Raw genomic sequence first — 27,887 nt, 5'->3', positions numbered from 1 at the left:
ATAGGAATGAAAGGACATTCAGGTCGTTTTACCTAACAGTCTTGACACTATTATTGGGTATGTAGCCATACACAAAAACTTTGACACAAGAAAGGTACGTTAAAACTGTTCGGTTAGTTCAGTCGAAAAGGGTTAGCTATAACTGAAGGGTAAATTGTTAATTTTTGTTCTTAAAGACTCTGTCAGTGCACACTTATTCTTTAGGTCCTTCGCTTTCGTTAGTTTGTCCTTTTGTTATGTAGCGGACTGCAGAGTCCGCGGGCTCTCACTCTGTGAGAATGAGGTAAACAAAGTTAAAGTTTATGTTAGCCAACTGTCACATTAAATGTTTGCTCTCTATATACTGTTCAAGTGTTAGCCATGAGTCATGACGAATATTAAACTATAGACGTGTGAGTTATTTTGCTTCATCCACTATACATTTAAATTCTGTCAAGACATACTCCAGGTGGTCGTCAACTCTTTAAAATGAAGTTATTAGGCCACAGGCTTTTATTACTCTCCTCGCTAATTTTTTGAAGAAAAACGAAAATCCGTGTCATCACACCGGCATATATAATCCACAGAGCACTTTAAAAACATCTATTTTTTAATGGTTTGGCACAAGAAGACAGACCCAAGCTAGGTCAACGTGGAAAGTAAATAAGCGACAGAGGTAATCCTCATAGATGTATCTGGTAAACAAACTACACATAATAGCCTAGATATTTCCCCTTACCCCGTGGCCGAGCTGTCTACCATTTGTGCGGAGGTGTGTGTGTGTGACTGAGTATTTGGGGAGCCCGTTAGAGTAGCAGGCAGTGTGAAAGTGCAGGGCGGAGTGTCTGGTTACAAGCGGAGAGCCGTGACCTCGGTTCCGGAGCCGAGTAGGTGATCTTTAACCCACTTTTCACAAACTTTTGCAGTGTGTCGGTCAGTTGCGTTGACCAAGGGACTAATGTTGCTGGGTCAAGGGTTCGAGGTCTGGGGCCGGATTCACAAAGCATTCTTAAGAAGAAAATGCTTCTTAAGTGCCACTTTTTTCTTAACTTTGCTCTTAAGACAAAATTTAAGAAGATTTGGTATTCATGAAGAAATTATTATATTTTCTTTAGTTGTTTTCTTAACGTTCTTCTTATTTTTTTCCTAAGATAGAACTTGAGAACAAATGAGATTCTTGAAAACAAAGTTCTTAGATTTCTTCTCATATTTCTTCACAACTTTAAGAGAAGCCCTCAGCAGTCTGAAAACAGCTACAGTGAAAAGATTACTCTTGATTTGTATTTACTTGAACAAATTTGTATGACATTCATTTGATTTCTTTAATATTTATTTTAGCCCTAGACAATGTGTTAACAAATTTTGTTCATTGAAGTTGGTCAGGCTAGTTTTTTTGTGAAAGTATCACATAAAGCTTATTTTGGCAGTTAATTGAAATGTCCTTTCAGTCTGTGTGACATGTAGACCTATTGCTGGATTACACTTAGTAAATCACGGAGGCAGTTGTTGTATTTGATACTAGGGCTACTTAATTAATCACTATGAACATATTATTTAAGTAGGCCAAGTTACTGAAACCATGCGAGTGATCTTAAGTTAAAAATCTAAGAACTTCCTAAGTGAGAAAAATAAGAAGTTATTAAGACATACGACAATTCTTAAGAAAAAAATGGTGAATAGCATTTAAGAACATTCTTATCCTATTCCTATTTTTTCCTAACATCCTATTTTTTTTCTTAATAATTTTCTTAAATTTTATCTTAAGAACACTTTTGTGAGTTCGGCCTCTGGTCTTTTGATATATGATCGCAAACGCTTCAACAACATAATACCTTGTCAGCAATAAAGTATCTCCCTAGCTTTAAATTTACGTGTTTTCTCACTATAACATGTTGTTATTATTTTGCTTTTTTTTTTTTTAAATATACTCTTTTGTCTTTTAACAGGCATGGAAGACAATGATGAAGATGAGAGCTGCAGTATATACCCTGTATGTCATTCATTGCACTAAGTTGTCTGTAGATAAGATCTCCTTGTCCATAACAAGGAATTTAGGCACAGGATTATGACAATTAAACAGTTGTCATAACTCAGATGGGCACTTCACTATGAAACACACAAATATTCTGCCCTATACAAGCCACTTTTGTAGGATTGTTTGTTTGTTTTTGTCAAGTCAGTTTGCCCTGTGTTGTGGGAAAACAAAAGTAATGTCCCATGTACAGTTGATTTCACAATCTCAGTGTTGCTCTTGTGTTTGATGTTCCAGAAGCTGGTTCCACTCGGTAATGGGATCAGAGCCAAGATGCAGCAGTTTATGGAGGAAAGGACGGAGGCCAATATGGTAACCACACACATCAACTTCTCACTGTAGTGGTTTGACTAGCTCTTTTTTTTAAATTAATGTAATTAATATGTGTGTTTATGTTCTTGTCACTGAGCACGTAATACTATAGTTGGATGTTTAGAGTCAATCAGAAGGTTCTGTCATTAGACATGTAGTAAGTAAAGCATAGAGTATAGTTTATTGAACTATTTTTGAATACTTTGTCTGTTTTTCTTACAGTGGACGGCGGTGCTGATTGGAGCTGTGACAGTTGTTTCTGTCGTTGGAGTTGTTGTGTTATTTCTTTACAGAAGATACAAACTGTCAAGTCAGTGCCCTGCATACTGTACTTCCTGTTCTGTTCCAGAGTGCATCTGTATCTCATTTTTAGAAACATTTTAAGATGTGCAAAGGACACTCAAATACACTGTTAATGCATAAACGGGTGTTGGGTTTGGGTGATCTTTGTTACAACATTAGATGTGTTTAGCATGTGTCAGTAAATCATTGTTCACAGTTCATACAGGCATGCATTTTAAGGGTTAAGAGGTTTAAAACATTTTTTGTAAAATTGCAAGTATCAATAACTCGCTAGTTCTTTTGTAGGTATAGTACAGGAAGTTGATACTATAGGTAATTGTCAAAAGTAGCTAATGCATGATATTTTTATTGTCAGGGATTAAAAGCCCTGAAACTGCTTGTATAAGAGGGACCAAACTGATTTGTATGATGGATTGCAAATGGTCTAACAGAGGATTTGTGGTGTTTTATAGAAGAGGAGGCCGGCGTTCCACACTATCGCTTCAGGAAGAGAGACAAGGTGATGTTCTACGGCCGAAAGATCATGAGAAAGGTCAGTTTGTGTGTCTATAATATTGTTTTCAGTGCACTTACACTTTTGCTGACTGTCTGCTGTCATGCTATAATCTGGCCCTTTATCAGGGGAGTGGCCAACATCCCTGGCCTCAATATTGAGTCACAGAGAATTTTCTGAAAGATGATTAACAAGACTCTGTGCTGTTAACAAGGTTAATAAGGTAATTTCAGAAGAATCTTAACTCTCTGAATGAACAAAGGTTATGTCTACTGCAACAGAAAAAAAGATTTGGGGTCATTTCCCAAATTTTCCTCTTGTCTTTTTTATTAACAAAAACATTTTTATTTTGCCGTGCAGACTGAGTCAGTAGATATGTAATTTCTAGCAATATCTGCCGTTTGGATTAAGATATAGAATTGCAACTAAGGAAACCATTGCAGCAGACAAAACATTTTTTCATTCAGATAGTTAAAACATCAGAAAGAATAATCAAAGTACCCATTAATGTTTTCAATGACCTGGGGTTGTCAAAGGTTGATAGGTATTTATCACTTCAGAAAAATAGATGCTTCTGTCTGTGACTCAAATAATGACGATACATGAGAGGCACAAACGACCTATGATCAGAATACTGTGAGCTCAGATAGTAAATGCTGGTTTTAGCTCAGCACTGACTGACAGCAGCAAAGTCTGTTTCCAGTGTGTTGACGCCTACAGGTTTAAGACTTTATACAACTATCCAACAGCAGATGTTCTGCTACTCCTTTAGCAGGATCTCATACAGTGTAAATATCCAAGTTATTACGCTACACTGTTTGACGGACAGTACTGGACATTAAAGTAGGCTTACATAGGACTTCCTGAAAAAGTAACAATAGTCTGACTGTACAGTGTTTGACTTCTCTGTCCACCTCTGGTCAGGATGCAGCTATTACACTTTTATTAATAAGTAAGTTAAATTTTACTTTTGGACAGATAGACGGACAGAAAGAGGCAGTTGACTGACCAGCCAATGACATTGCCATGATAAATCGCTGTTACAAGTGGGGCTGCACATCACTGCTAATCACTTCAGATATCTGATATTGGCATGGTTGGCATTTTTATTGTCGGCAACAGTTTTTCTTCCTTCTGTGAATCACCACTCAGATGCAAACATGTGAAACCACCAAACTTGTCCTGTTGCAGGTCCAGACATTGTCCTCGGCCCCTACCTCTAATTCAAACTCGGCTTCCAGACAGAGAATGAGGAAGAGGACCAAAGTCCTGTCTATAGCTCGCAAGTGAGTCCTTCTTTCAGTATTTAGTGTTGACATATGATAAGCTTTGAGGGTTGAAAGCTCATTCTTTAACAGTTGTTTGACAAAGTAATCTCAAGGTCCAAGTAAACAGACCTTGAACTCAGATTCTTTGATCAAAGAAGATACATTGTCATTTAAAGATATCAACAGGGAACAGGGATAAATGCATTATCACATCCAGCCACCACTACCTATCATATCTACTGTAGATGTTGATTTGTTTTACAAACAGCTTAATCTTAGAGTAATTCTAAATGCTTTGTCAATAAAACACAATATTCAAACACTTCAATGTTTAGTAGTTATTCAGAATTTTGACTTAAAAACTAAAATATGTGTTAAAAAAGGAAGATTTGTAATATAAAGACACAGACGTAATGTGTTCATTGGGAGTTCAGAAACCATGCAAATTCCAGTTAAGAATGTAATGAATTATGAGCTGAGATTTGGTTCAAAGTAGTAATCTTTACAGTATGAAGAATGCCTTTTTTATGTGTATGCGTTAGGATCCTGCGCATTCGGAAGGAGCCCCCCACCCTGCAGCCCAAGGAGCCTCCTCCCTGTCTGCTGGAGGCTGACCTGACTGAGTTTGATGTGCAGAACTCCCATCTGCCCTCTGAAGTGTTGTACATGCTGAAAAATGTCAGGTAAGTAAAATGACATGCTTTATTTCCATTTTTCACATGAACATGAGCACAGTCTTATAGAACTTATAGACCCAATGCATAGTCAGTGTATTAAAGCTGTTTTTTTTTCGTTATTTGGAGAGGGGGGCATGATTGGGAGACTTTGGCCAATCACAGTTAAGTGTCAGTATCTGTGCGATACAACATGTGTTAGTATTGGTAAAGCTTTCTGGGGTAAAGAGAAAATGAAGCCTCACGGCTGTGGTGAATTCAAGTGAACATTTATGAAGCTATCTAGAACTTCAAACTGCAATCTTTCATCTCAAAGGGCTTTACAAAGGAAACAGACGATACTTCTCATAGAATTGCCGCCATATAACACCTTCAGGATCACAAGCACAGTGGGGATAACTGAAACGAATGACAAGGACACGACAGATTACTGTATTTAGTTTCTGTGTGCATTTTCTGTTTGTATTTACAACATCAGTCTTCGTTCCCGAACAAAAGTGCTGCATGTTATCTTTTATAGGTAAAGTCGTTTTTTTTTTATGATTCACAGCTCTCTTCTTTCTCCAAACTATTATCTATATTTCAAGATTATTTGAACAATTATTCAATTATAAAAAAAGTAGATGCTTTTTTTCTGTGGATCAACTAATTATTTTAGCTCTGTGTCATTGTTGCTGGTAGAGTTCACCTTTCCTACTCGCGATTCAAGTTGCATCCCCACACATAATAGATTCACAGGAAACTGTGCATGCACATACAGCACTGGACAAGTTCCACACATAGTCACCACATATAGCAGTCAAAACATTTTCCCATATTAAGTGACTTTGCTGATCTGAGTCCACATTTTTGTTTGCCTTTAAACAGATATACCAGTATCTCTTCTTTCGCAGTTGTTCTTCTGACAGAGAAGCTACTCAGAGTATGTTTTCTGCCCCTGGTGGTTGAAACACTGGTTTTGGACAGAACTCTGCAACCTGTTAGCCAGGCATCTACAGACTAATTCACAAATTTGATTAATTATCATTATAACACATTTAGCAGTAACTACAGGTGTCACGATGAACAGGGGCGCAGATGTGATTTTTGAACTGGGGGGACATAGCTCACCAAATGATTTCAACTCAATGAAGTATTTTTCCACTCCATGCCTTAACAAAAATATGTTTTATTTAAGCATTTAAAATGAACTGAAGTATAAACAACAACCAACATATTTACATAAAAGAAGTTTGTACATGAAATTCCCAGTGCAGCCAAACAAATTTACTGACTTGAAGCTGACTCAATGAAGGACCCAAAAACATTTCTCCTCCTTTCATTACCCTAAACATACTGCTGGGCATTTTCTTGTCTGCAAGGATTTTCTGAGACTATGATTGGGGAACCAAACAGAGTAGGGGGGTCTGGGGGCATGCTCCCCCGGACAACATTTTTGCCCTAAAAGCCTAAATTTGGTGCCTCTCGCACTTTCTAATGCCACTATTCCATCTTAATTATTGCATATTATTTATGAATTTATGAACTATGAATCTGGGGGAGACATATCTCTCCTTCCTTATCTGCACACATGACCATGAAGTCTTTAGGATTAAAACTTTCAACTGTTTCTTCAAAGTTAAAAACAGGAGAGACCATTACACTGCAGCAGATGCAACAACAGATGCAACAACAGATGTAGCTATGTGACCCCAGAAAGACTAGCTGCTTGCTGTGGCACCATTAGGTCCTTAATCAAATCAAATCTATGCTGTCAGGATATAAATTTGATGTGTTATATCTTGGATATGATACAATTTAACTGAACTTTCCATTGAGTTTTATTTTGTGACTATGAGAAATGTGGTTACTATCATTAGCACTTACAGAACTGCATGTTCACATGTGTAACAAGGGTGCTCGGTCACTTCGAGAAGCCTCTGTTCTTGGAGCTGTGTCGTCACATGGTGCTGATCCCGCTGCATCAGGGAGAGGGGCTCTTCCGACCGGGTGACACTGATGACAGTATTTATGTGGTTCAAGATGGCCGCCTGGAGCTGTGCATTCATGAGAATGTAAGACCACAACGCCTACCGTTTCACAGAAACACTGATGGATTAGTATTTGTTTTTTCTTTGTTTTATTGTGTGTTTTGGTGATTAAAGGTTGTTGGAACCATTACCTCTGTTGTGACTGTTGTTCTGTTGAGATTTGATTGTGTATTTTTACTGCAGGATGGTACAGACGCTGTGGTGAAGGAAGTTTTACCAGGAGACAGTGTTCACAGTTTGCTCAGTATCATGGACATCATCACTGTAAGTGTTCATTCCCATATATAATACACCTGTAATTTAGAACAGATTAGAAAAAATAGCTGTCACTTTGCACATAACAATACAATTATATCCACAACTGTAGCTGACATGAACACTTCTAAATGCTGTCATTTGGTTTGACTTGTTTATACTGCTGTGGTGACATGTATTCTAGACACATTTTGTATCTTATTATGTTTCCATCAGTCAGTACAAAAGCCATTCTAATGTTTTTTATTCATGTCCACATTTTGTATATATTTTCATACAATTTTATTCTATTTTGTGAACATTTTCACATCTCACAACATCCTTTTTTCTCCACATATTGTATTATCTGTATTTCAGGGCTATCCAGCACCTTACAAAACAGTGTCTGCAAGAGCTGCAGTTCCCTCCACTATCCTGCGGCTTCCAGCTGCAGCCTTCCAGTCAGTCTTTGAGAAATATCCTGAAACTCTGGTCCGTGTCATCCAGGTAAACTGTCCACTGACAATAAGAATTATTTGATTCATCAAGTAAGTTATAGGCATTATGACTGCCATCTTAGCCAGTGTAGAACAGGCAATAAAAGCACAGGCAGCATTCATTTTTTTGGCATTGACAGTGCAGTGTGTATTCTCTCTAGATAATCATGGTGCGTCTCCAGAGAGTGACCTTCCTTGCCTTACATAACTACCTCGGCCTGACCACTGAGCTCTTCAACCCGGTACTGTTTTCTTTTGACAAACTGCACTCCAACTGTGATTTGAATGATATGAGATAAGCAAAAATGGTTTACTTTTCACTCGTCCATTATTGGCTTTTTTTTACCTCACCTATTTTGTCTTTTGTTTTAAACTGATTTTGCTCTGCTTCCACCTGACATGCAACATTGTGTCAAAGTAGAGCCTTCCAAAGAACATAAATAGTGTTTAACAACAGGTTATGCACAACATGATACAGATACAAGGCTGTTACGTCTCTATGAGGTCTAGTGTCAAGGGGAGAACATAAGCCGCTGTAATCAGATGTAAATTGCAATTTATTGTATACAAGCCACAGAGAACAAGAGGTAGATGGCTGTGGCTCAGTTGATAGAGTGGTCACCCACCGATTGGAAGGCAGCCTACATGTCTAAGTATCCTTGGGCAAGATACTGAACCCTAAACTGCGTTCATCGGTGTGTGTGAATGAATTCCTGATGGTGGCACCGTTGTAGGGTAGCCTCGGCCACCAGTATGAATGTGTGTGTGAATGAGTGCATGAGCGCAGTCTGTAGTGTAAAGCACTTTGGATAAAAGTGATATATACGTGCAGTCCATTTACCATTTAAATTACAAATACACAATCACAAAGTAATCCACACACCTGTGGCTGGCATAGTCTCTCATCTGTTAAGGTTCACAGCTGTGCAGCTGGCAAAAAAACAAAACTACAAGCAGCAAAGCAAAACAAAACACTTACAGACTACCTGTCTGTCTACACTCGCTAAAGGAACAACTGTCAATTAGAAAACACAAAAGAAAACACAAAAAACAAACTTGTCAACAACACTTGTGCATCTTAATTAAGCATCTTTGTTAACATTTTTCTTATCTCTTAAGTAGAGTGGTGTTGGTGGTAATCTTTAAAACTTTTTTTTTTCTTTTAATCAACTATTGAGTGTGTGTGTGTGTGTTTTTTACAGGAGAGCCAGGCCATCTCTTTGGTGTCTGTGGCCAATGTTCTTGGTGAGGGACATCCACACAGAGGCCTCCGCAGGCAGCCTTCCCATTCTGATGATCAGGGATCTGAAAAAAGTGACACAGGTCAGAAACAGCATTCACATAAAACTTAAAACTAAAACACCATTAGCCTGCAGTAATGTGTGTGTATGTTGTTTGTCTAAAGTTACGTTCTTCTTTTACACTGTCACAGAAAAGTCCAGCTTCTCTGACATGCCCACATCGAAATACAGGAAATCTCGCTCTCTGTCCACCCCCCTGGCCGTTACAGGTTACATACACACACAGACAAGCATCAGCTGGTGTCCACACTATGACTAATACTGCAGCCACATTGATATTGGGAGATGCTCATCCATCTACCTCTAAATCCTAATGAGCAATATGATGACTGAACTTTTTCTATTGTGCAGGTGACATGTCAGCGGACCTCGAAAGGGCATATGAACGGGCTGGAGTTGCCAAAGAGCACACTTTGTCCCAAAGTCCTGTCAAGGTCTCTGGATAAGAATTTTCTTTCCTGCACTTGCAGCTGGTTTGAGTCCAGGGTTTGAACATCCAGTTACATAAAGAAGTCTAAGACTAGTCTGTAGTGCTTAGTCTTAATTTTGTCCCTAGATTAGTCTAATGCAAGTCAGACTTTCACTAAAAATACTTTTTTTAGTCTAAAAAGTCAGTCAACCTACCCCCTGGCTAAGTCTGAATGAAGAGATGTGTTTCCATTTTAACAATCAGCAACTGCTGTTGGCTACTAGCACCATATGATAAGAAAGAGGAAATCGAGTCAGAGAGAGAGTAATGACAAGGGAAACAGTGTTAGAGAACACAGTAACAGGTCGGAAGTAAACATCTTTGAGTACACCATCAGCCGTTCCATTTGTCCAAGGAAACTATCGTCATCCTGACCTACTGACTGCCAGTTATTTTTTATAGTTTGACAATAGTCATAATTTACTTTTACTTTTAATTTTAGAATTGATAGCAAATTAATCCTATTTGAGATAGTATAAAATAAAAATAGACAGTCTTGTGCAACAGAAGCTTTTAGATGAGTAGTAGTTTGATCTAAGCTATGGTCAAAGTGCATCTTTTTGAAGCCAACCCCTGGATAAAGTCAGTTTCGTTTAGAAAAAATGATGTCCTCAGAGGGACAATTTGCAGTACAGAATATAAGCAGAGACACATAGCAACAACACACTGCATCAGCTATTCAGCGTCCTTTGCAGCTAGACTGCAGGGTATTGGGGATTAGAAACTTTACTTAGGGGAAATGCAGCTCTGTGTTTCCTGTCTGGTCGGTTTAATGATTACTATCGGCACACACTGCCATTTTGATATAGACTTCGAAAAATAATAATTATGTAAGCAGTACATTACAATATTACACAGTAGATTTAATGGATAATTTTTATTACACTGCTTTGGCATAGACAGTGAGCATGTAGTTTTTTAAAGTGTACAAAGTCTCAACTCCACTTTCCTGTCTCCTCAGTCTATTCTAAAGAAGAGTGTGACAATGCAGCACACTCCATCTGCTGTTTACCACTATACTGATGCTGGAGGGAATGTCCAGCATAATAAAGTGAACGCCATTTTCCAAGCTGCCAAAAAGGATTTGCTACAGGTCATCCAAATCGAGGTAGGAAACAAAACTTTTTGTCTTTTAAGATTGTTCAGCACACAAAATTATGTGGTTATATTTTTTAAATAAATAATATACTATACTAATAATAAATATACAGTTTATTTAGGGGATCTAGCAACAGTTCTGTAATTATGAACCCAGGTAGTTGGTGATGCAGTTAAAACTGAACAACTAGACAGAAATTATCCGTGTTTTAAAAATGTACTGTCATTTCATCAGGACCCCAATCTGCTGGAGGGGAGGGTAACTCTTCGGCAAGTCAAAGCTGGTTCTGTTGTGGCCCATCAAGGAGACCAGGTCAGTCTGTTAGGCCAACACTGACAGAAGCTCACCTCTCAATACGTTTCACCAAATGCATGTTTAACTTTTAACAAACAAAACTAGGTCAAATCCTAGTTTATGGCTGACTGCTGTAATGCAAAATTACTTCACATGATAGAAAACAAATTGACAGGACTTGCACCAACTGACACGTCTTGCAGCATTTGATTAGTCTTAGTCACACGTGTATGTTAACCCACAGCAGGTTTTCCCGAGGATTATTGGTTTATGGCTATATTTGTTATGTACAAAGACACAGAGCACAGCGGCAAGACTGCAGGCATTTTTTAACACCCTGATCCAAAATAAGTTTCGACACTGTGAAAACTTAAAAATACATCAAATTCAGAATTAGTTTATATATTTTCAAATAACAAAAGTTTCATAGTTTGAGCATTAGATATCTTGTCTTTGTATTATATTCAATTGAATATAGGTCGCAAAGGATTTGCAAATTGTTGCATTCGGTTTTTACTATGTATTTTTACTAATCAGTGTTGAATACTGTATACCTTAGTCAAATAGATAGGTCAAATTTTTGTTAATCAATTAACAAAAGCCAGGACCACTGCACAGGGCATACCAGGAATACAACCAATGACAATTTTCTCTGCACTTGGCTAAGGAACACCATTGGAATATTATATTTCCCCAGGCTTCATCCAGACATTTCTCATTTTTCTCCTCCTCATCTCTCACAGGATGTGAGCGTGGCATTTGTCATCTCTGGGTCGCTCCATGTTTACCAGCGTATGATAGACCGTGAGGAGGAGAGTCTGCTGTTTGTCACCCACCCAGGGGAGATGGTGGGTCACCTGGCCGTTCTCACGGGGGAACCCCTCATCTTCACTGTCCGAGCTCACAGAGACTGCACATTCCTCTCCATATCCAAGGCACACTTCTACGAGTAGGATCAACTCCACACATAAAACATTCAGTTAGTTTTAGGGTTCCAAAATGGGTTCTCCCCATCACACAGCGAGAACGCAAACAAATCTGTGTTTTCAACTTTGCAGGATGATGCGTGAGGAGCCCAGGGTTGTGTTGAACGTAGCTCACACTGTGGTGAAAAGAGTGTCACCATTTGTCAGACAGATTGACTTTGCCCTGGACTGGATGGCTGTGGAGGCTGGCCGTGCTGTCTACAGGTAACTACTCTCTGCTGATTGGCTTATTCAAAAGTGTCACTAATATTAACAGTAGTGAGACATATTTTAATAACCTTTATCACTCCATGGAAACAGTCCTTTGTTCAGCTACTCATTATCATTTGTGTGCAATCATGTCAATCTACTACAAACATGCAGGGAACGTGACTGCAACAATGTATACTGCAACAATTATACCAATATATAAATCCATAACAATAGAATAGAACATTTTTAAATAATGAATAACCAAATGAATTAAATCATACTAGTGTATGCAGATTTTGTTGTTTTCTGAATGCCTGTGATGTATTTAGACAGGGAGACAAGTCGGATAGCACCTTCATCGTCCTCAGTGGCCGACTGCGCTCTGTTATTGCAAAGGATGATGGGAAGAAGGAGCTGGCTGGAGAGTACGGCAGAGGGGATCTAATTGGTGTGGTGAGTGGTCAGAACCTGCTGATAAGATACAATCTTACACACTGGGAAAACACATGTTTAGGCTTTGCAAACTGCAGTAAAACATGTCGTTTTGTTGATTGTCCAGGTTGAGGCCTTGACCCACATGAACCGAGCCACCACGGTCCACGCTGTCAGGGACTCCGAGCTTGCAAAGCTACCTGAAGGGGCTCTGAACTCCATTAAGAGGAGGTACCCTCAGGTTGTTACCAGACTGATTCATCTGCTGGGACAGAAGATCCTGGGCAACATGCAGCAGGTCAATGGACCTCTGGCTGGTAACTACCCTTTTTGTGAAAATGGGACTAAATTTATGTAGCATGCTAGAATAATAGGAACATTACCACTTATCATGTGCAGATCAAGATTTATGCAAGATATGGCATTAAAGAGCATAAATACAGCAAAAATTATTTTATATTACATATATAAAACATTCTGTCTAAAATATCAAATCAGAATAACACTCTTGTGCCTTGCAGCTCGCAGTCTGGCTCTCCACACCCCAACCAGCAAGTGGGATGCTGGGAATCCAGCGTCCAACCTGTCTACTGTGTCCATCCTTCCTGTGTCTGAGGAGGTTCCCCTCACTGCCTTTACTCTGGAGCTGCAGCATGCACTCACTGGCATCGGTACACACATGCACACACACAAACTCACACAGTATTCCACTTCTACAGGTTACCTTAAGAGTCAGAGGACCGCCCAGTCCTCCACAAAATGTGTTCAACGTGAAAACCATTCATTCATTTTAATGCCACTTTTCATAGGAAAAAAGTCTTGGTAATTTATAACTATGCCATTACATAAGACTTGCATGTACACATTTTTGTTTCTCGCACTGCTGTGCTTCTGCTCTCAAAGTCATAAACTGTATTTCAAGGTAAAGACCTACTACTAACTGAATGTCAGAGGCACATATACCGATCCAGTTTAAGGTTCTTTAAAATCTGTACCATGAATTGTACTAGACTCTTATTCACAACAATTTCCTCTGTATCATTTTAAAAGCTATTTTACGTGTTTCTGTTTTTATGAAGGCCCCACTCTACTCCTGACCAGTGACAGCATCAAACAGCGTCTTGGCTCTGCAGCTCTGGACAGGTAGACATTCGTTTGAGTGATTAAAAAATTAAATATATCGTCACCCTGTTAAAATTATCGCCTAACTCATTTTTTGAAGTTTCGCAGGAAACACAAAACATTTCACCAAAAGTGTAACATATGACATTTATTGATCATTTCACCCAAAAGGATGTAACAAAGGATGGCTATTGGCATAGTAATAACACTGTGTGTAAATTATGTAACTTAAGAGAAATAAATGACTTAGGCAATTTTTTGAACATGCCTTTGTGACTTAAGCAAGATATGGTAACACTTTATTTTGAAGGTGTCTACATAAGAGTCACACAAGCCTGTCAGAAACATGACATGACAAGTATCATGAGCATTAATGTTACTTCAAAGTGTCATTAATGTTCATGACACATCCCATGTCATGTTTACGACACGCTCATGTCACTCTTATGTATACACCTTCAAAATAAAGTGTTACCATATCTTGCTAAGTCACATTTTATTTTGACATAGGCATAATAAATCCACACTTGACATAGGCCATTATCTTAAAGGGGTAAAATCACATGATCTGATCAACTGAGGATGTAGGCGGTTTTACCATAGGTGGCCGGCGTCATGAGGAGATGATTTAGGCAAAAAAAAAAAAAAATTGACAAAAAATGACTTAGGCGATTATTTTAACAGTGTGACGATATAAGTAATTACAGAATTTTGGAGTCATATGGGGCAGTGCTGCTTATTATGTTTGGTTCTTTCTTAAAACAAGACAGATGTCAATATATACAGCTGTCACATACTTCATCAGAAACAGACAAGTTGTTGAAAAGACGTAATTTCATTGACAGTATACAGTATATATACAATGGTAATATGTTGCATACTGGCTCATAATTGTACCTTATTTTAGTGTCCATGAGTACCGTCTGTCGAGTTGGCTCGGGCAGCAGGAAGACATCCATCGCATAGTCCTCTACCAGTCAGACTCTGGCCTCACGCCTTGGACCCAGCGATGCATCCGCCAGGCTGACTGCATCATCATTGTGGGACTGGGTGAGCAGGAGCCCACTGTGGGTGAGGTTAGTGTAAATACACTCACACCTGCTAGCTGCTGTAGCTCTTGTAACAGAAAGCACACAGAATGTTCTCCTTCACAAAGTTAAGTTACACAAACAAATTAGTGAAAAATTTGACTTTAAGCTATGCTCACATGACTGGGACTGAAGCAGGAACGAGTATACAAGAAGTGATCAGAAATTATGTTAATTTTAAGTATTAAACATGCCTTTGGCTGATAGTAGTCTCGCCCAATGTATCAAATGAGTGTGCATGGATAAGGTAGCTCTTGATAAGTTATTAATTCGGTAAAAGAAGCTTTTAGTGCATATCAAAACAAGGCTTAAGTAGGCTGCAAATATATGCAGAATGTCGACCTTATGCTAATAAGATGAGAATGTTTTCTTCTCAAGCTGTACTATTCTTTGGGCACAATCACATCAAATCACATGCAAGTGTGTGAAAATATATGGATGGCTGAAGTGAGGAAGCCACATTCCCTCAGCTCAAAGGACCATGTAGAAAGGCTGCGGGTTCCCAGTTTTGTCAGGAGTGTATTTGCTATATGAGCCTAACTTAATCTTCACAAACTGTTAAAGTAGGTAAATAGGGCAACCCCTCTACAACTACAATTTACAGTTGAGCTAGAGCTGTGTCTGTAATGTGATCTATAATTTGCCATTCTGCCACGGCCCTCCAGGATGAGTTGTGTGGAAGCTTTCTGCATCTTCTTCCTCTTCTCCACTAGTTGGAGCGTATGCTGGAGGGCAGTTCAGTCCGTGCTCAGAAGCAGCTGGTGTTGCTGCACAAGGAGGATGGGCCTCCACCCAGAGGGACCGCTGAGTGGCTCAACATGCGGAGCTGGATCTCCAGACACCATCACCTGTCCTGCCCCCGCAGAGTGTTCTCACGGAGGAGTTTGCCTAAGCTGGTAATAACCACCAAACCACTGAGGGGCGAATTCACTAAAGGATTGCACAGCTTTATGAGCAAATAGGGCAAAAACAAACTGTGTAATTCTTGAAGCTCCGGTTCTATTTACACATATTTAAATAAGGTAATATGCATGCATTTGGTGTAAAATCACAAACACCAGCGCTTATAGCCACACACAGTTAGAGTTGGCAGTAAATGAATAACATTTATTATTACAGGGTGGCAACTCAATCTCCTTTATTTTGCGATTCAGTGGCAGGACGCTCCTCTGAGCTGCCCTACTTGTCATTTTTTAAAAAATACATGAGAAATTAATGAAAAATTGGATAAATTATCAAATAGACCTCTGGCTCAGTCCGACCCTAGTGATGTCCACAGCTGATGCCATTACATACGCTCACTGTGTGAAAGTGGACTGTGTGTAATCTTTTTAATGTGTAGAAGAATACAGAACATTAGTTAATATTAGGTCCTGACTGATCTGCTGGTCTGACTGGAGATTTAAATAATCAGCGGAGACCCGCTATTGTGCCTTGTCAAAAAAACGTTTTGTGTCTCTCTTATCTCTGAAGACACTTATCTTTGCTTTTAAATGAGTCGAGTCCAGTCTATTTAAAAAAAACGCAAGCTCAGCCCAAGTACGCGTCAGATTGGGAGTTTTTCAGGGCTTCACCCCTCACAACCTATAATTTAACCTGTAGCACATGTATACTCTGCCACTTGGATAATTGCAATCATGTGTAAAAAGGAGGAATATTGAGCTCAGCTTTAAAACTTTATGGGTGTGTTTGCACTGTGATATAATTATTGCAATATCTTTTGTGATCAGACCTTATGATGGTGCAGATAGTGGTAGCGAGTGATGCACAGTTCATGGTTTTATCAGCAGCTGCAATCTTTGTGAATTTAAATTTGCGTCTTTCATGGACAATTCTGGCCAAGTTAGCAAATACTTAATTTCTGTCTGTGTGTGTGTGGTTTTCAGAGAGAGTTGTACCAGCGTGTGTTCGAAAAGTGTCCTGACCGTCATTCCGACTTCTCTCGACTGGCCAGGATCCTGACAGGAAACAGCATCGCCCTTGTGCTGGGTGGAGGGGGAGCCAGGTACTGCAGCTCAATACAAACACATTGAATACACCAGCATTGTAAGACTTAGCCTCAAAGAGCAATCATATTTCCTGCAATCACAAAGTGAATCAAGCACAATTTAACACAAATTATAGCACAAATTATATTTTTTCCAGTTAACTAAGGTTACGACAATCTTGTAAATTACATTAGTGTACCCCACGCAAAAAACAATTGTTTATGAGCCTAGGTTTAATTCCTCAAAGTGTAGAAAATCAAAGCAAGAAGATCTAATGCTGGTGACTCTTTCTATGGAGAAGGCATTAACTGCAGATTGTTTAGCAAAAAATAGGGATAACATAATAATAACATACCAAAAAAGTCGGGATCCCGTTGAAATAAAAACAGAATGCATAAAATTCCACATTCAGAATGTATATTTAAAAACACGTTTTGTATGGTTTGCAATTTATCATATTCTGTTTTATTTACATTTTAGATGATGTCCCAACTCATGTCTTACAGACAAACAGTTTTGCAATTGCTACTATCAATTTTGTAATATATTATGTAATGAATAGTTGGCACAGAAACTGTTTTTCTTATGGTATTTATCATATCTTGCATGAACTGAACCTATGTTGGTATATCAGTGCAGGTCAGGAGTGTGGGAGTGTTTTTTTTTAAATCTCCATCATTACATTCGCAATATTACACAGTCGAGCATTGCAATAAGATAATAGGGGGATAAAAGAAGACTACACTGGCTGACCGTGTTTGATCAATGCGGTTTTGCTATTTTGTGGGCAATGTGTTACAGGAATAGTTAATGATAGTGTCTATGAGATGTGAATATTTTGCATAATTCTAGTTAGTACCCTTTTGTCCCTGTTTTTGCTGATACAAAAAAATGTAAAAACATATGCTTAATGATATAATAACCTGCTCGTCTGTCACTCACATGTCTAATGGATCAAATAGGATTCGAATCCATTAAATGTGTCAATCCACACATATTCATACAAACACATTCATGGGTATGGCTGATAATTAATGATTAATCAATTAACATGTGGTTAATAGGTCCAAAACATACAGCGGGATATTTGTGTGATTAAAACAGCTGTCTGTGCAGACTACTCTTCACTAAACGCGACAGGAGACGGAGAAGAATTGAAGTAGTCCACTCAGTCTGTCAGTCAGCCAGTCATACATACCTGTGTGAAGGGCTGCCCTCAGGCAGTCAGCCAATACAACTGATAACTGATCATTTGTTATAAATACATGGTGTGAAAAATATGGATATTCCAATTCTGATTGTTTCTATTCTTATGTATCTGATTCTGTCTCTCAATGCTCTGCCTCATTCTGGAGCTTTAACAAGGTAGGGACTGTATTTCTCAAAAACATGAAATATTATAATTGTTTGTGTGGTATTAGGTTAAACACGTTGTGTTTGTCTATACTTGGGACTTAGATGTAAATAAGATCACGTTTAACGACAAATTAATGCAGAAAACTAGGTAATTTCAAAGGTTTCACATACTTTTTCTTGCAACTGTATGTGAAATCCCTGGTGAATTTCTTTCTGCAATGTTATTTGATAGAGGACTGTCTTTTTTCAGGGGTTGCTCTCAGGTGGGTATCCTGCGGGCTCTGAACGAGGCGGGGATCCCCGTGGACATGGTGGGCGGCACCTCCATTGGCTCCCTAATGGGAGCGCTGTACGCTGAGGAGAAGAGCAACAGTCGCGTGAGGGTCCGGGCTCGTGAGTGGGCCATGGTGTGTTGACATTATTCTGAAGATTAAAAAGCACTTGTGTCCAAAAATGTTTTTTACTCAATTTGAAAATGACCAATCACAAGTTAGGTTTTTGTCATTATTATTAAATATGGCTTTACATCAAGATTAAGGATATTATGACATCGCTTGTAATATTTTTCAAGACTTTTTTCTTTTTGAGTTTCAATGCTCATTTAGTTCCTTACCAATCAGCACACACTTTTTGTCACTTAATCCATTCCACTTTATTTAGGTTAACTTTGCAACTTACTTTTTTCCCTAGGATATGACCTCTTACTTTAAGAAGATCTTGGATCTGACCTACCCTATTACCTCCATGTTTTCCGGGGCTTCCTTTAACTCCGGCATTAGCTCCGTCTTCAAGGACAAACAGATTGAGGTAAGGTGAAGACTGTTCCAAATGACTTGACAACTGTGACCAGCTTCTAACCTAAAGCTCTGCTATAAATGTTTATCAGTGTGTATTTTTTCAAACAGTATGCAGCATTATTTAAATTCAGTTGCAGCTGCTGAAACTGCTCTTTGTCACCTTTATTTCACACCTGAACTGACCACTCCATTTTAATGTAAGGAGCTCTATGTTTATTAAAGGTATCCTATGCAACAGTTGTTGGTTGGTGTAAAAACACAGGATATAAAGCAGAGCAGAGAGAAATGAGGTACAGGGAAAACACTGAAACACAGAATAACCTGTTTGTCATCAAATACTGGCACTTTGTACCATACAGACGTTAGAGACCACCTTGTGTGATGGTAGTAGTAGTCTACCATCTAGTAGACAAGTCATTTATGAGTCTATACACTGATTTTTAGGAAAATGCTGCAGAATGTTTAAGTGTTCTGTGGGAATATTTAATTGCTAGCATATTTCCATGGGTTAAAACAAGAATAACTGGCATTAAATACAGAGGATGCATTTGTTACAAAGCAACAGTAAGCACTCGTGACCTTGTATTTTTCAATAATGATGGTCTTATACTTAATAAGAAACGTTATTTTTGTCTTCTTTTACCACATTTCCTCTACTAGGACCTGTGGCTGCCGTACTTCAACATTACAACGGATATCACAGCTTCCTCCATGAGGATCCATACTGACGGTTTGTGCAGCTTTGGACTTTTTTATTTCTTATTTCTTCTTCTTTTTTATTTTAAAAACGTCCAGCTGCACATTTTAAAAATTGCAAAATATGAATTAATTACATTTTTGGAATCCCTTCTGAAAGCATATTTTTACCGCCAAAGAATACTTGATACCGATGAAGTAGAATCAGGAAATGAATTAAACAAATGGTGAAATATAGGCAATAATGTAAAGGTGTATGCAATGTAATGACATTATATAACGTTATATAACACTCCTACGGGCCCTTAATATCTTGTCTATACAATGTTAAGCATGCTTTACTACTGCTCCGTCAGCTGTCTTTTCTCTGTGTCTCTCCTCATCAGGTTCGTTGTGGCGGTATGTCCGGGCCAGTATGTCACTGTCTGGTTACCTGCCACCTCTGTGTGATCCCAAAGACGGACACCTACTCATGGATGGAGGGTATATCAACAACTTACCTGGTGAGAAACATGGAGAGGGTCGTAGTGGACTTTACTGTTAGTGCTTAGCATGAGTGAGAACGATATATTCCATAATAACATATAGGAACATCTGCTTTTTAGAAAGTAATTTTAAAATTATTACACCCTTATAGACTGTTCCACCTAGATCTGTTCTAGAGTGAATTGAACACTTAAAAGCCTCAAATGCACTGTTAATTTGAATATTAATAATATACAACAGGTGGGAGACACTCGGCATGACTCTCTATTCCTGATTAAAACGGTGCTTAAATAACTTCACAGAGGCAGCTTTGCACTGGACTGAAACATTTTGACTAAAATTTGAGTATACCATGTTAGTGTAGATTAGTGACACAAACTACAGCATCAGAAATACAATTTAACCAGGCGGCAACCTCCGGGTCTGTGCAGGGAGGCAAACCAGGAAGTGCCTTAAGCTGCATTCTACCAAAAAATCCAGCAGGGGGTGCTGACGGAGGCTGCAAAAGCATTTCTGTCCATTCATTTTAATATTGATTCATTACCTCAGAAATGTTTTTTAGGACAACACTAAAGTCTCAATCGCCAGTAAAAAATCTTCTTCAAGAAAATTTGATGTTAATAGTTGGTAGTTAACGGTCCCATTTAGAAGAAAATAGAAGATAAAGATTGTATGATTTGGGGCGTGGCTACATTTGATTGACAGGTCACTAACAAGGCGGGCCGTCATTAGGAGAGAAGCAGAACAATTCAACGTGTGAATAAAGATATATATAAAGTTATAAACATATAAAAAAGGACGTTTAGCAGTTTGGTCTCATAACTTTGACCCTTTCACACTGTATTTTCACTTAATGACAGTTTATTTGAACGTTTTGTTTTTTAAAAATGTCAAGAGTCGCTGTTCATTTTTCTGAGGTAACTAGCATACATTTTATTTTTTATTTTTTGCTAGCCCAGTTAATGCTCCAGTTAAAGCTAACATGAATTAGCAGGGACTTCACTCAGTTAGGTTGCTGGTGTAGAGAGGCGTGTGACGCTGAACTCGAGCAATTTAACACTGTGGGTTAAAGAGAACATTGAGGTGGTGTTTACCTAACAGTTAAGACCTTAGAACTATGTGGGGGTCCTTAAATAGGGCTACACCATGGTGTAGTGGTTAGCACTCTCAATCTTTCAAATGGTGTAGCTTTGTAGTCCGATAACACTGTCAAAGTCAAGATTAACATCTGACCCAGAAGGATAGATGCAGAAGAAGAGCTTTTGTTTTTTAGTCTATGCACTCTTCTTTGGCAAAACAAAAGATGAGTCAGGTCTTTTATGCTAGTAGCACCCCCAGAATTCTGTGTCTCAGCCCTGACGCTGACTCAATTGACATCACTTGAGGACATTTATCAGCCATTGTGCAGCTCGATCTGAAAACACGAAAGACTTTATACTACCTTTTTCATATATGTAGTAGTATTTCCTAAGACCTGGAAGAAAGCTGCCTGAAAATGGTTAATAACTCAATAAACAGCAATCTGCATAATCAGGAATGTGTGGTTTTTGTGTGATCGATTTGTTTGTCTGCCAACAAAAGCAACAAAATATCTAAATCTGTTATAACTCTGTTACGTTACACTATTTTGGGATAATGCCAGACCTCATTGCTGACAATAAGACACTGATTAAAAAAATAGGTTACTGGGGCCTTTAAGACCTTGAATAAATGTGTTTCTCTCATGTAGCCGATGTGGCTCGTTCTATGGGGGCCAAGGTTGTGATTGCAATCGATGTTGGAAGTCGGGATGAAACCAACCTAACCAACTATGGTGACTCCCTGAATGGCTGGTGGCTGCTGTGGAAACGCTTCAACCCTCTGGCTGAGAAAGTCAAGGTACTCTTTCATGTCAGATGTCCTTTGTAGTTATTCATGTGGCCATTTACCAAAAATAATGCAAAAAAAAGATTACCTTCTGAACGTATTTTAGAGAAAAAGTGAAGAGAATCGAAATGAAAATTGTTTAATCTAGGGACACTGAATATCAGTACAGCCTTTACAGCACTGTTCAATTCATTTTATCTTCCAGGTCCTGAACATGGCAGAGATCCAAACCCGGCTTGCTTACGTGTGCTGTGTGCGGCAGTTGGAACTGGTCAAAGACAGTGAATACTGCGAGTACATTCGGCCGCCCATCGACCACTATGGCACACTAGAGTTTGGCAAGTTTGACGAGATCGCTGTGAGTTTCCCCTCTGTTCCTCAGTGCTATATCCTTGTCTTTACCATCTGATGGCTTATAATCTGCCTCTAACCCTTCTTTGCGGTTGCTGCAGGAGGTGGGATACCAGCATGGAAAGACATTGTTTGATGTGTGGCAGCGCAGTGGTGTGGTGGACAGCATGCTTAAGGACAGACATCAGGAAGAATTCCACAAGACCAAAACTACCCATGTGAGTGCAAACTACTGACGCCCGTAAACTTAGACAACTAGATTTAAAGCCCTATCAAGTTGTTCTGTTTTATTTAAGTTCAGAGCAGTGTGGACTGTATTGACACAACTCTGGCTAGATGTCAGATGATAAGTGGTTAGATTGGTGAGATTGCTGGGGACAAGGCACAACTACAATCTATTTTTTTAATTGCAAAGAATTGTATTGCATAACTTTGCATAGGCCTCTTTTACCTTACTGCTATAGTTTTAGTATCCAGCTGCTCTTATTAATTTCGGATCGACTCTCAACTCTTCAGTTTGCAGTAAGCAAGCTCTAATAAGCTGTAAGCTTGCTGTCCAGTACCAAACAGCAGACAGACAATAAGGGTGTTTCCACTACAGCCCAATACCTGGAATGAGGCGGGTCTCACTTGCCGAAACTCCCCTAATTTGAATATGAGCCGTCCAGAGCGCTCTTTTGATGGGACTTTTCAGCCCTGTTGAAGAGCAGGGCAGTTTTTCTCCCCTGAAAAAAAGCCTGGTTGCTGATTGGAGAACGCTAAGCAGGATGTGACTTAGTACTCAACGCCACAACGACACGCGCCATTTGTAAAAGCTGGCAAAGCAGTGTTGCCAACTTAGAAGCTTTGTTGCTATATTTAGCGACTTTTCAGACCACCTTAGACCACCTTTCTTTTTCAAGAAAGCAACTGGCGACAAATCAAATTTTCTGGTGTTATTGGAGACTGCTAATGATGTGCAGTAACTGTTCTCTGCAGTTAGCAGAAATGAGTGTCACATCACCTGTGCTTATGGCATGTGACATAAAGACAACACCAGGATTTGCTCTACAGCACAAGTGGTGATCACAAACAGTTCAGTGTACATTTAATTACTCTGCTGTCATTGGAGCATATTAAGCAGAAAGCTTTATACCAAAATACTGCTGAAATTCCAGTTGGTGCTGTGGTGAGCCGTGGAATTAAAAAATATGGGAAAGCTTCGTCAGCATTAAGACATTGCACGAGGGCTCTTGTTAGTTTAATTCTAGGTATTTTATATTAATGTTAATTGATGTCTGTTCTAAATGCCTGATCAAAGAAGGTGAGAATAAACTGATAAAGCTGATTTAAAGTCTTCTTTAGAGTGATGCAGTTTGTATCTTTCAGGTGGTCACCTGTCCCAATGCCTCCTTCACGGACCTGGCAGAGATAGTGTCGAGAATCGAACCTGTCAAGAATGCCTTAATCGATGGTACGTTATAAGTAAAATATTGAAATCACAAAACAATGCATAAAAATTGTTATATACATTGAAAAAAAATCTCAATATCATAGCCAGCTTTTGATTTGGCGCATGTAGGTATGGATAGTGAATAGTATTTATCTTATTACGAAATCTCTGATAAAATGTCAGTAGCCATGAAAATTTGTGGAGCACCTTGTGATCTTACAAATGATTATGTTCATCCTAAAATACTATCAATAGTTTATGAAGTTGGGTTTTTTTTTTTAACTTAAATTGTCTTATATCCTTGTGAAAAGCTATGCAATCAATACTGTTTTATTATTTTAAATGGGACATTTTTCAAATATTCATTTAAAAATGTTTTTTTAAAAAAAATAGATGCTCATGCTCTCTACTTTTTTGTTTGCCTTCAGAGGAACTGTCTGATGAATACCAGACAGACTATGATGAGGAGGCGGTGGAAAGTGCTCTGTCCGACTTTGAGGCGTTCACCGCTGGTAGTGAACACACTGAAGGAGAGGAGACAGCAGACACTGCTGAAACAGTGTGTATAACCCAAACATCATTTACTCATTTTAAATCAGTTAGAATCACCACTGGTTACCCTTTTTATAATTACCACAGACGCAGTCACCCTAAACTAAACTGAAGACGAGCTTTACTTTTTGTCTTTTTGTTTCACAGGATGAGGAAATTCAAGTCCGAGTTCGGCGCCGGCCGAAGAATGTCCCACAGAGTTCCAGACCATAACATCCATCAAGTCCATGACTGCTGGTCAAGGCTGTTGACCATGGTCCAAAACGCACACAACATAGTATTTCTGCTAACCTTTGAGAGTTTGCATTAGCTTATGCTCTTATCCGGTAAGCAGCCTACTCTGTCTTTCTCAAAGACGCCTGGCAGGACACAAAACTATTGATGTGACGACAGTGACTGAAGCAGAGGCAGGTAGTTTTAATCAAGGAAAGTGCCCCACTGTGTCGCATTGTTTCCTGCAGTTTGTACATTTCAATGGTTAAAACAGTTCAGTAACAACGATAGTTCCTGATCGTCATGAAATTATTAAAACGTCATGCATCAAGATGCAAATTACAAACAGAGAAAATATCTGACTTCTATCTATTCTCTCTCTGAAGTCAGGGAACAGTGAAGAACTTGACAAATCAGTTAATTTCCAGAATTGCAGCAGTTTTTGTTCCACAAATCCTTTGTCATGGTTATGGAATCGTCCAGCCATGACAGCCTTGAACAACTAATATCTTCATACAAGCATCATGCCGTGCAACTGCACTGCAATCTTTCAACCTTTACTTTTAATATGTTATACGCCGTGCCACTTTTTGGGACAATTCTAAGCATACCTGGATCCTATCGTAATAAGCTCAGACCCATAAAGCACTATAATGCAATTCATAATGTTTACATAAAAGTTACAAAAGGAAATATATGTTTTGTGTGCCAAGAAGAAACATTCTGTCCAATGATGAAGGGATTTCTCTTACAAAGCAGGGATATCTACACACCATTGGTGTGATAAGTATAATGTGAACTATGATTATAATAAGCTTTTTCATAGGTGCAAAATAACTTGCTTCAGATATATATCATGAAAGTATTACTTACGTGGAGCCTTACTATCTAGAAAGCATAAAAGAGTCTCTATTTTAAATGGCACTGCAAAGACTAATGCAAGCAGCAGCACTATATTATTAACAAGTTAACCTGTGCCTGTCCCACACCACGCACAGCTAAAAGTAGATTAGATGGATGACAGTAGATAGGATCTATTTTCTGTATGTCAGGCATTTAAGCTGTGTCCCAGTTTTATATATAGTTCATACTACATACTATAACCAGGTTTGTAAAAAAAACTTAGTATTCATTATGAAAAATGCTTTGAGTACTTGAATATACACTATTGTCCCATGATGAAATGCACAAAGAACTTAGAGAAGTTAAAGTGATTATGAATGGCAGTGTTCAAAGTATTACAAATTAAAAGTGCATACTCTTTAGGAAACATTTGCTGTGGCGTTCCAAATCGGCAGGTTAATGTATATCATCATAACCTCAGCAACTCAACGCCATATATGTGGATTTTGTTGTAGGCTAACTTAAAAAAAAAGAGTTTACAAAGACATTTATTAATTGCTGCATATTCTGTGTGTGTGTGTGTGTGTGTGTGTGTGTGTGTGTGTGTGTGTGTGTGTGTGTGTGTGTGTGTGTGAGTAGATAGTATCTAAGCAGGACACAGTTAATGGCAGGAAATGCACAGCTGTAACCAAATAAATTGACAGTGTGTCTAGCAGAGCCCTGGAACTAGCATAGCTAAGTGGGATGCAGACACTATTAATGTTATTTATTACACCTGTGCTTTTTCTGTCATGACATGTCAGAATATGTGCTGTGAGACTTCTGCACACATGACCAACCAGTTTGTGCTGGTCTTTGTGACTGCACCATTAAAATAGAGCATTACCTGGAGTATTGGACTCACCTGATATTACTAAACAGTGCATCATGTATCTGTACTCACACAGTGAGACAGTAGCAGATAACTGTTTGAGAAACAGACTTTATGACAAACTGTCTGTCATTAGTCATATTTGCATTGCCTTGTGCCTGGACTTAATGTTATACTGTATGATTCATAGAAGGTGATCACTACTGTAAGTGTAGATCACCTTCATGACTCAGACCCAGAACTACCTAACACCATGAAAACTGGATCCTGCCAATTAAAGCAACATGACACTTTTATTCCACCATTTGTCATTTTTAGTCACATGGTTTCAGAGCTCCTGTGGTATTGTTTTCACTTTTTATGACTAGAAGGCAAAAATGGAAAAGTGTAATGAGTATGAGTATTTCACAGTCTGAATAATGCTATGTTTATGTTAATGATTTTGTGTGAATAGGGAGTACTATGTGTAGTATTTACTGTATGAATATGAGAAGATGTTGCCTTTCAGTTTGTTACTTATTTGTTCAAGAGTGACAATAATGTAGAATACTTTAAAATATTTAATTATTCATTTTTAGTTAAAAATATGTTGACTGGTTGTAACATACTTAATAGAAATGAAAAGCCCAAATTATGGAAACACTAAATGGAAAAGTGATGATGATGAAACGGTTTGCTGCCCTGATAAAATAAAATTGTCTCTGAATGTCAATTAAGGTGTCGAAAGTGGAATGACTGCATATGACTTAACAAGGTGATCTTTAACTTATTTTGCAACCAAAAATGTGTATTGTCTGTGGGCTGAAATACGTGCCATCAGAAACTGAATTTGAACTAGGACTGCAAGCAGTATTGAACGGGCCCTCGCAGTACACGTGTGTGCGTTACAGGGGCCAGTCTATACCACCTCTATGAATTTCATTGCCTTAAGTGTTATAGTGTGGCCACGGTACCAAATATGAAATTAGACTGCCACCACATAAAAGATGCGCACGACGCAGCAACCGGCGCATCTTTTATGTTAAATCTCGACCTGAAAAGTGAAAAAAAAGTAAAGAAGCAAAAAGGACAGTGGTGGAAGAAGTATTCAGATCCTTTACTTCGGTAAAAGTACTAATACCACACTGTGAAATGACTCCACTCCGCTCATTTTAACTACCTAATAAACTTTTAAGTGGTTTAATTTATAAAAATGGGTAATCATTTTAAATGTATCATGTTTTTCATTTTAAATCTTGACCTGAAAAGTAACTAAAGCTGTCAGCTAAATGTAGAGGAGTAAAAAGTACAATATTTGCCTCAAAATGTAGTGGAGTAGAAGTATAAAGTTACATAAAATGTACATAAAAGTACCTCAAAATTCCAGTACTTGAGTAAATATACATAGTTACTTTCCACCATTGCTACCTGCCTCTTCTAACTTATACATATCAGTTAAGAGTCCTCCTTCAGACACTGTATGAGGATTAAAGGGATAGTTTGTGCATTATTATACAAAACTTGGTACAATTATTGTCAATGCCCTCCTGAGGATAACCCTTTAAGGTTTTATTGATCGGCCCCTAGGTGGCACTGTGGTGGCAGTCTAATTTCATATTTGGTACCGTGGCCACACTATAACACTTAAGGCA

General features: G+C 38.6%; 1 protein-coding gene across 4 annotated transcripts; it reads left to right on the top strand.

Annotated features, from left to right (window-relative positions):
* Positions 1–67: 67 nt before the first annotated feature.
* pnpla7b (patatin-like phospholipase domain containing 7b) lies at positions 68–26,968 on the top strand. 4 transcript variants are annotated; one of them, XM_059336538.1, is made up of 35 exons: positions 68–94; positions 1,926–1,969; positions 2,249–2,323; positions 2,546–2,633; positions 3,079–3,158; positions 4,311–4,405; positions 4,930–5,070; positions 6,956–7,115; positions 7,275–7,355; positions 7,704–7,832; positions 7,984–8,064; positions 9,025–9,145; positions 9,255–9,332; positions 9,475–9,557; positions 10,554–10,700; positions 10,926–11,003; positions 11,729–11,934; positions 12,044–12,175; positions 12,493–12,616; positions 12,723–12,912; positions 13,117–13,266; positions 13,675–13,738; positions 14,625–14,793; positions 15,519–15,701; positions 16,692–16,810; positions 18,400–18,556; positions 18,840–18,956; positions 19,607–19,676; positions 20,029–20,145; positions 21,858–22,006; positions 22,200–22,352; positions 22,447–22,563; positions 23,714–23,798; positions 24,206–24,336; positions 24,477–26,968. In XM_059336538.1, exons 2-35 carry the CDS (start codon positions 1,928–1,930, stop codon positions 24,540–24,542), a joined length of 3,978 nt encoding a protein of 1,325 aa, XP_059192521.1. In that variant the 5' UTR covers positions 68–94; positions 1,926–1,927; the 3' UTR covers positions 24,543–26,968. The 4 variants fall into 4 exon arrangements, with proteins under 4 accessions (XP_059192521.1, XP_059192522.1, XP_059192523.1 ...); XM_059336539.1 differs by having other exon boundaries at positions 88–283; XM_059336540.1 differs by lacking the exon at positions 68–94 and adding an exon at positions 744–866.
* Positions 26,969–27,887: the final 919 nt, after the last annotated feature.

This window comes from Centropristis striata, chromosome 7 (genome assembly GCF_030273125.1).
Source record: "Centropristis striata isolate RG_2023a ecotype Rhode Island chromosome 7, C.striata_1.0, whole genome shotgun sequence".
NCBI lineage: Eukaryota > Metazoa > Chordata > Actinopteri > Perciformes > Serranidae > Centropristis > Centropristis striata.
This window is presented reverse-complemented; position numbering and strand designations above follow the sequence as displayed.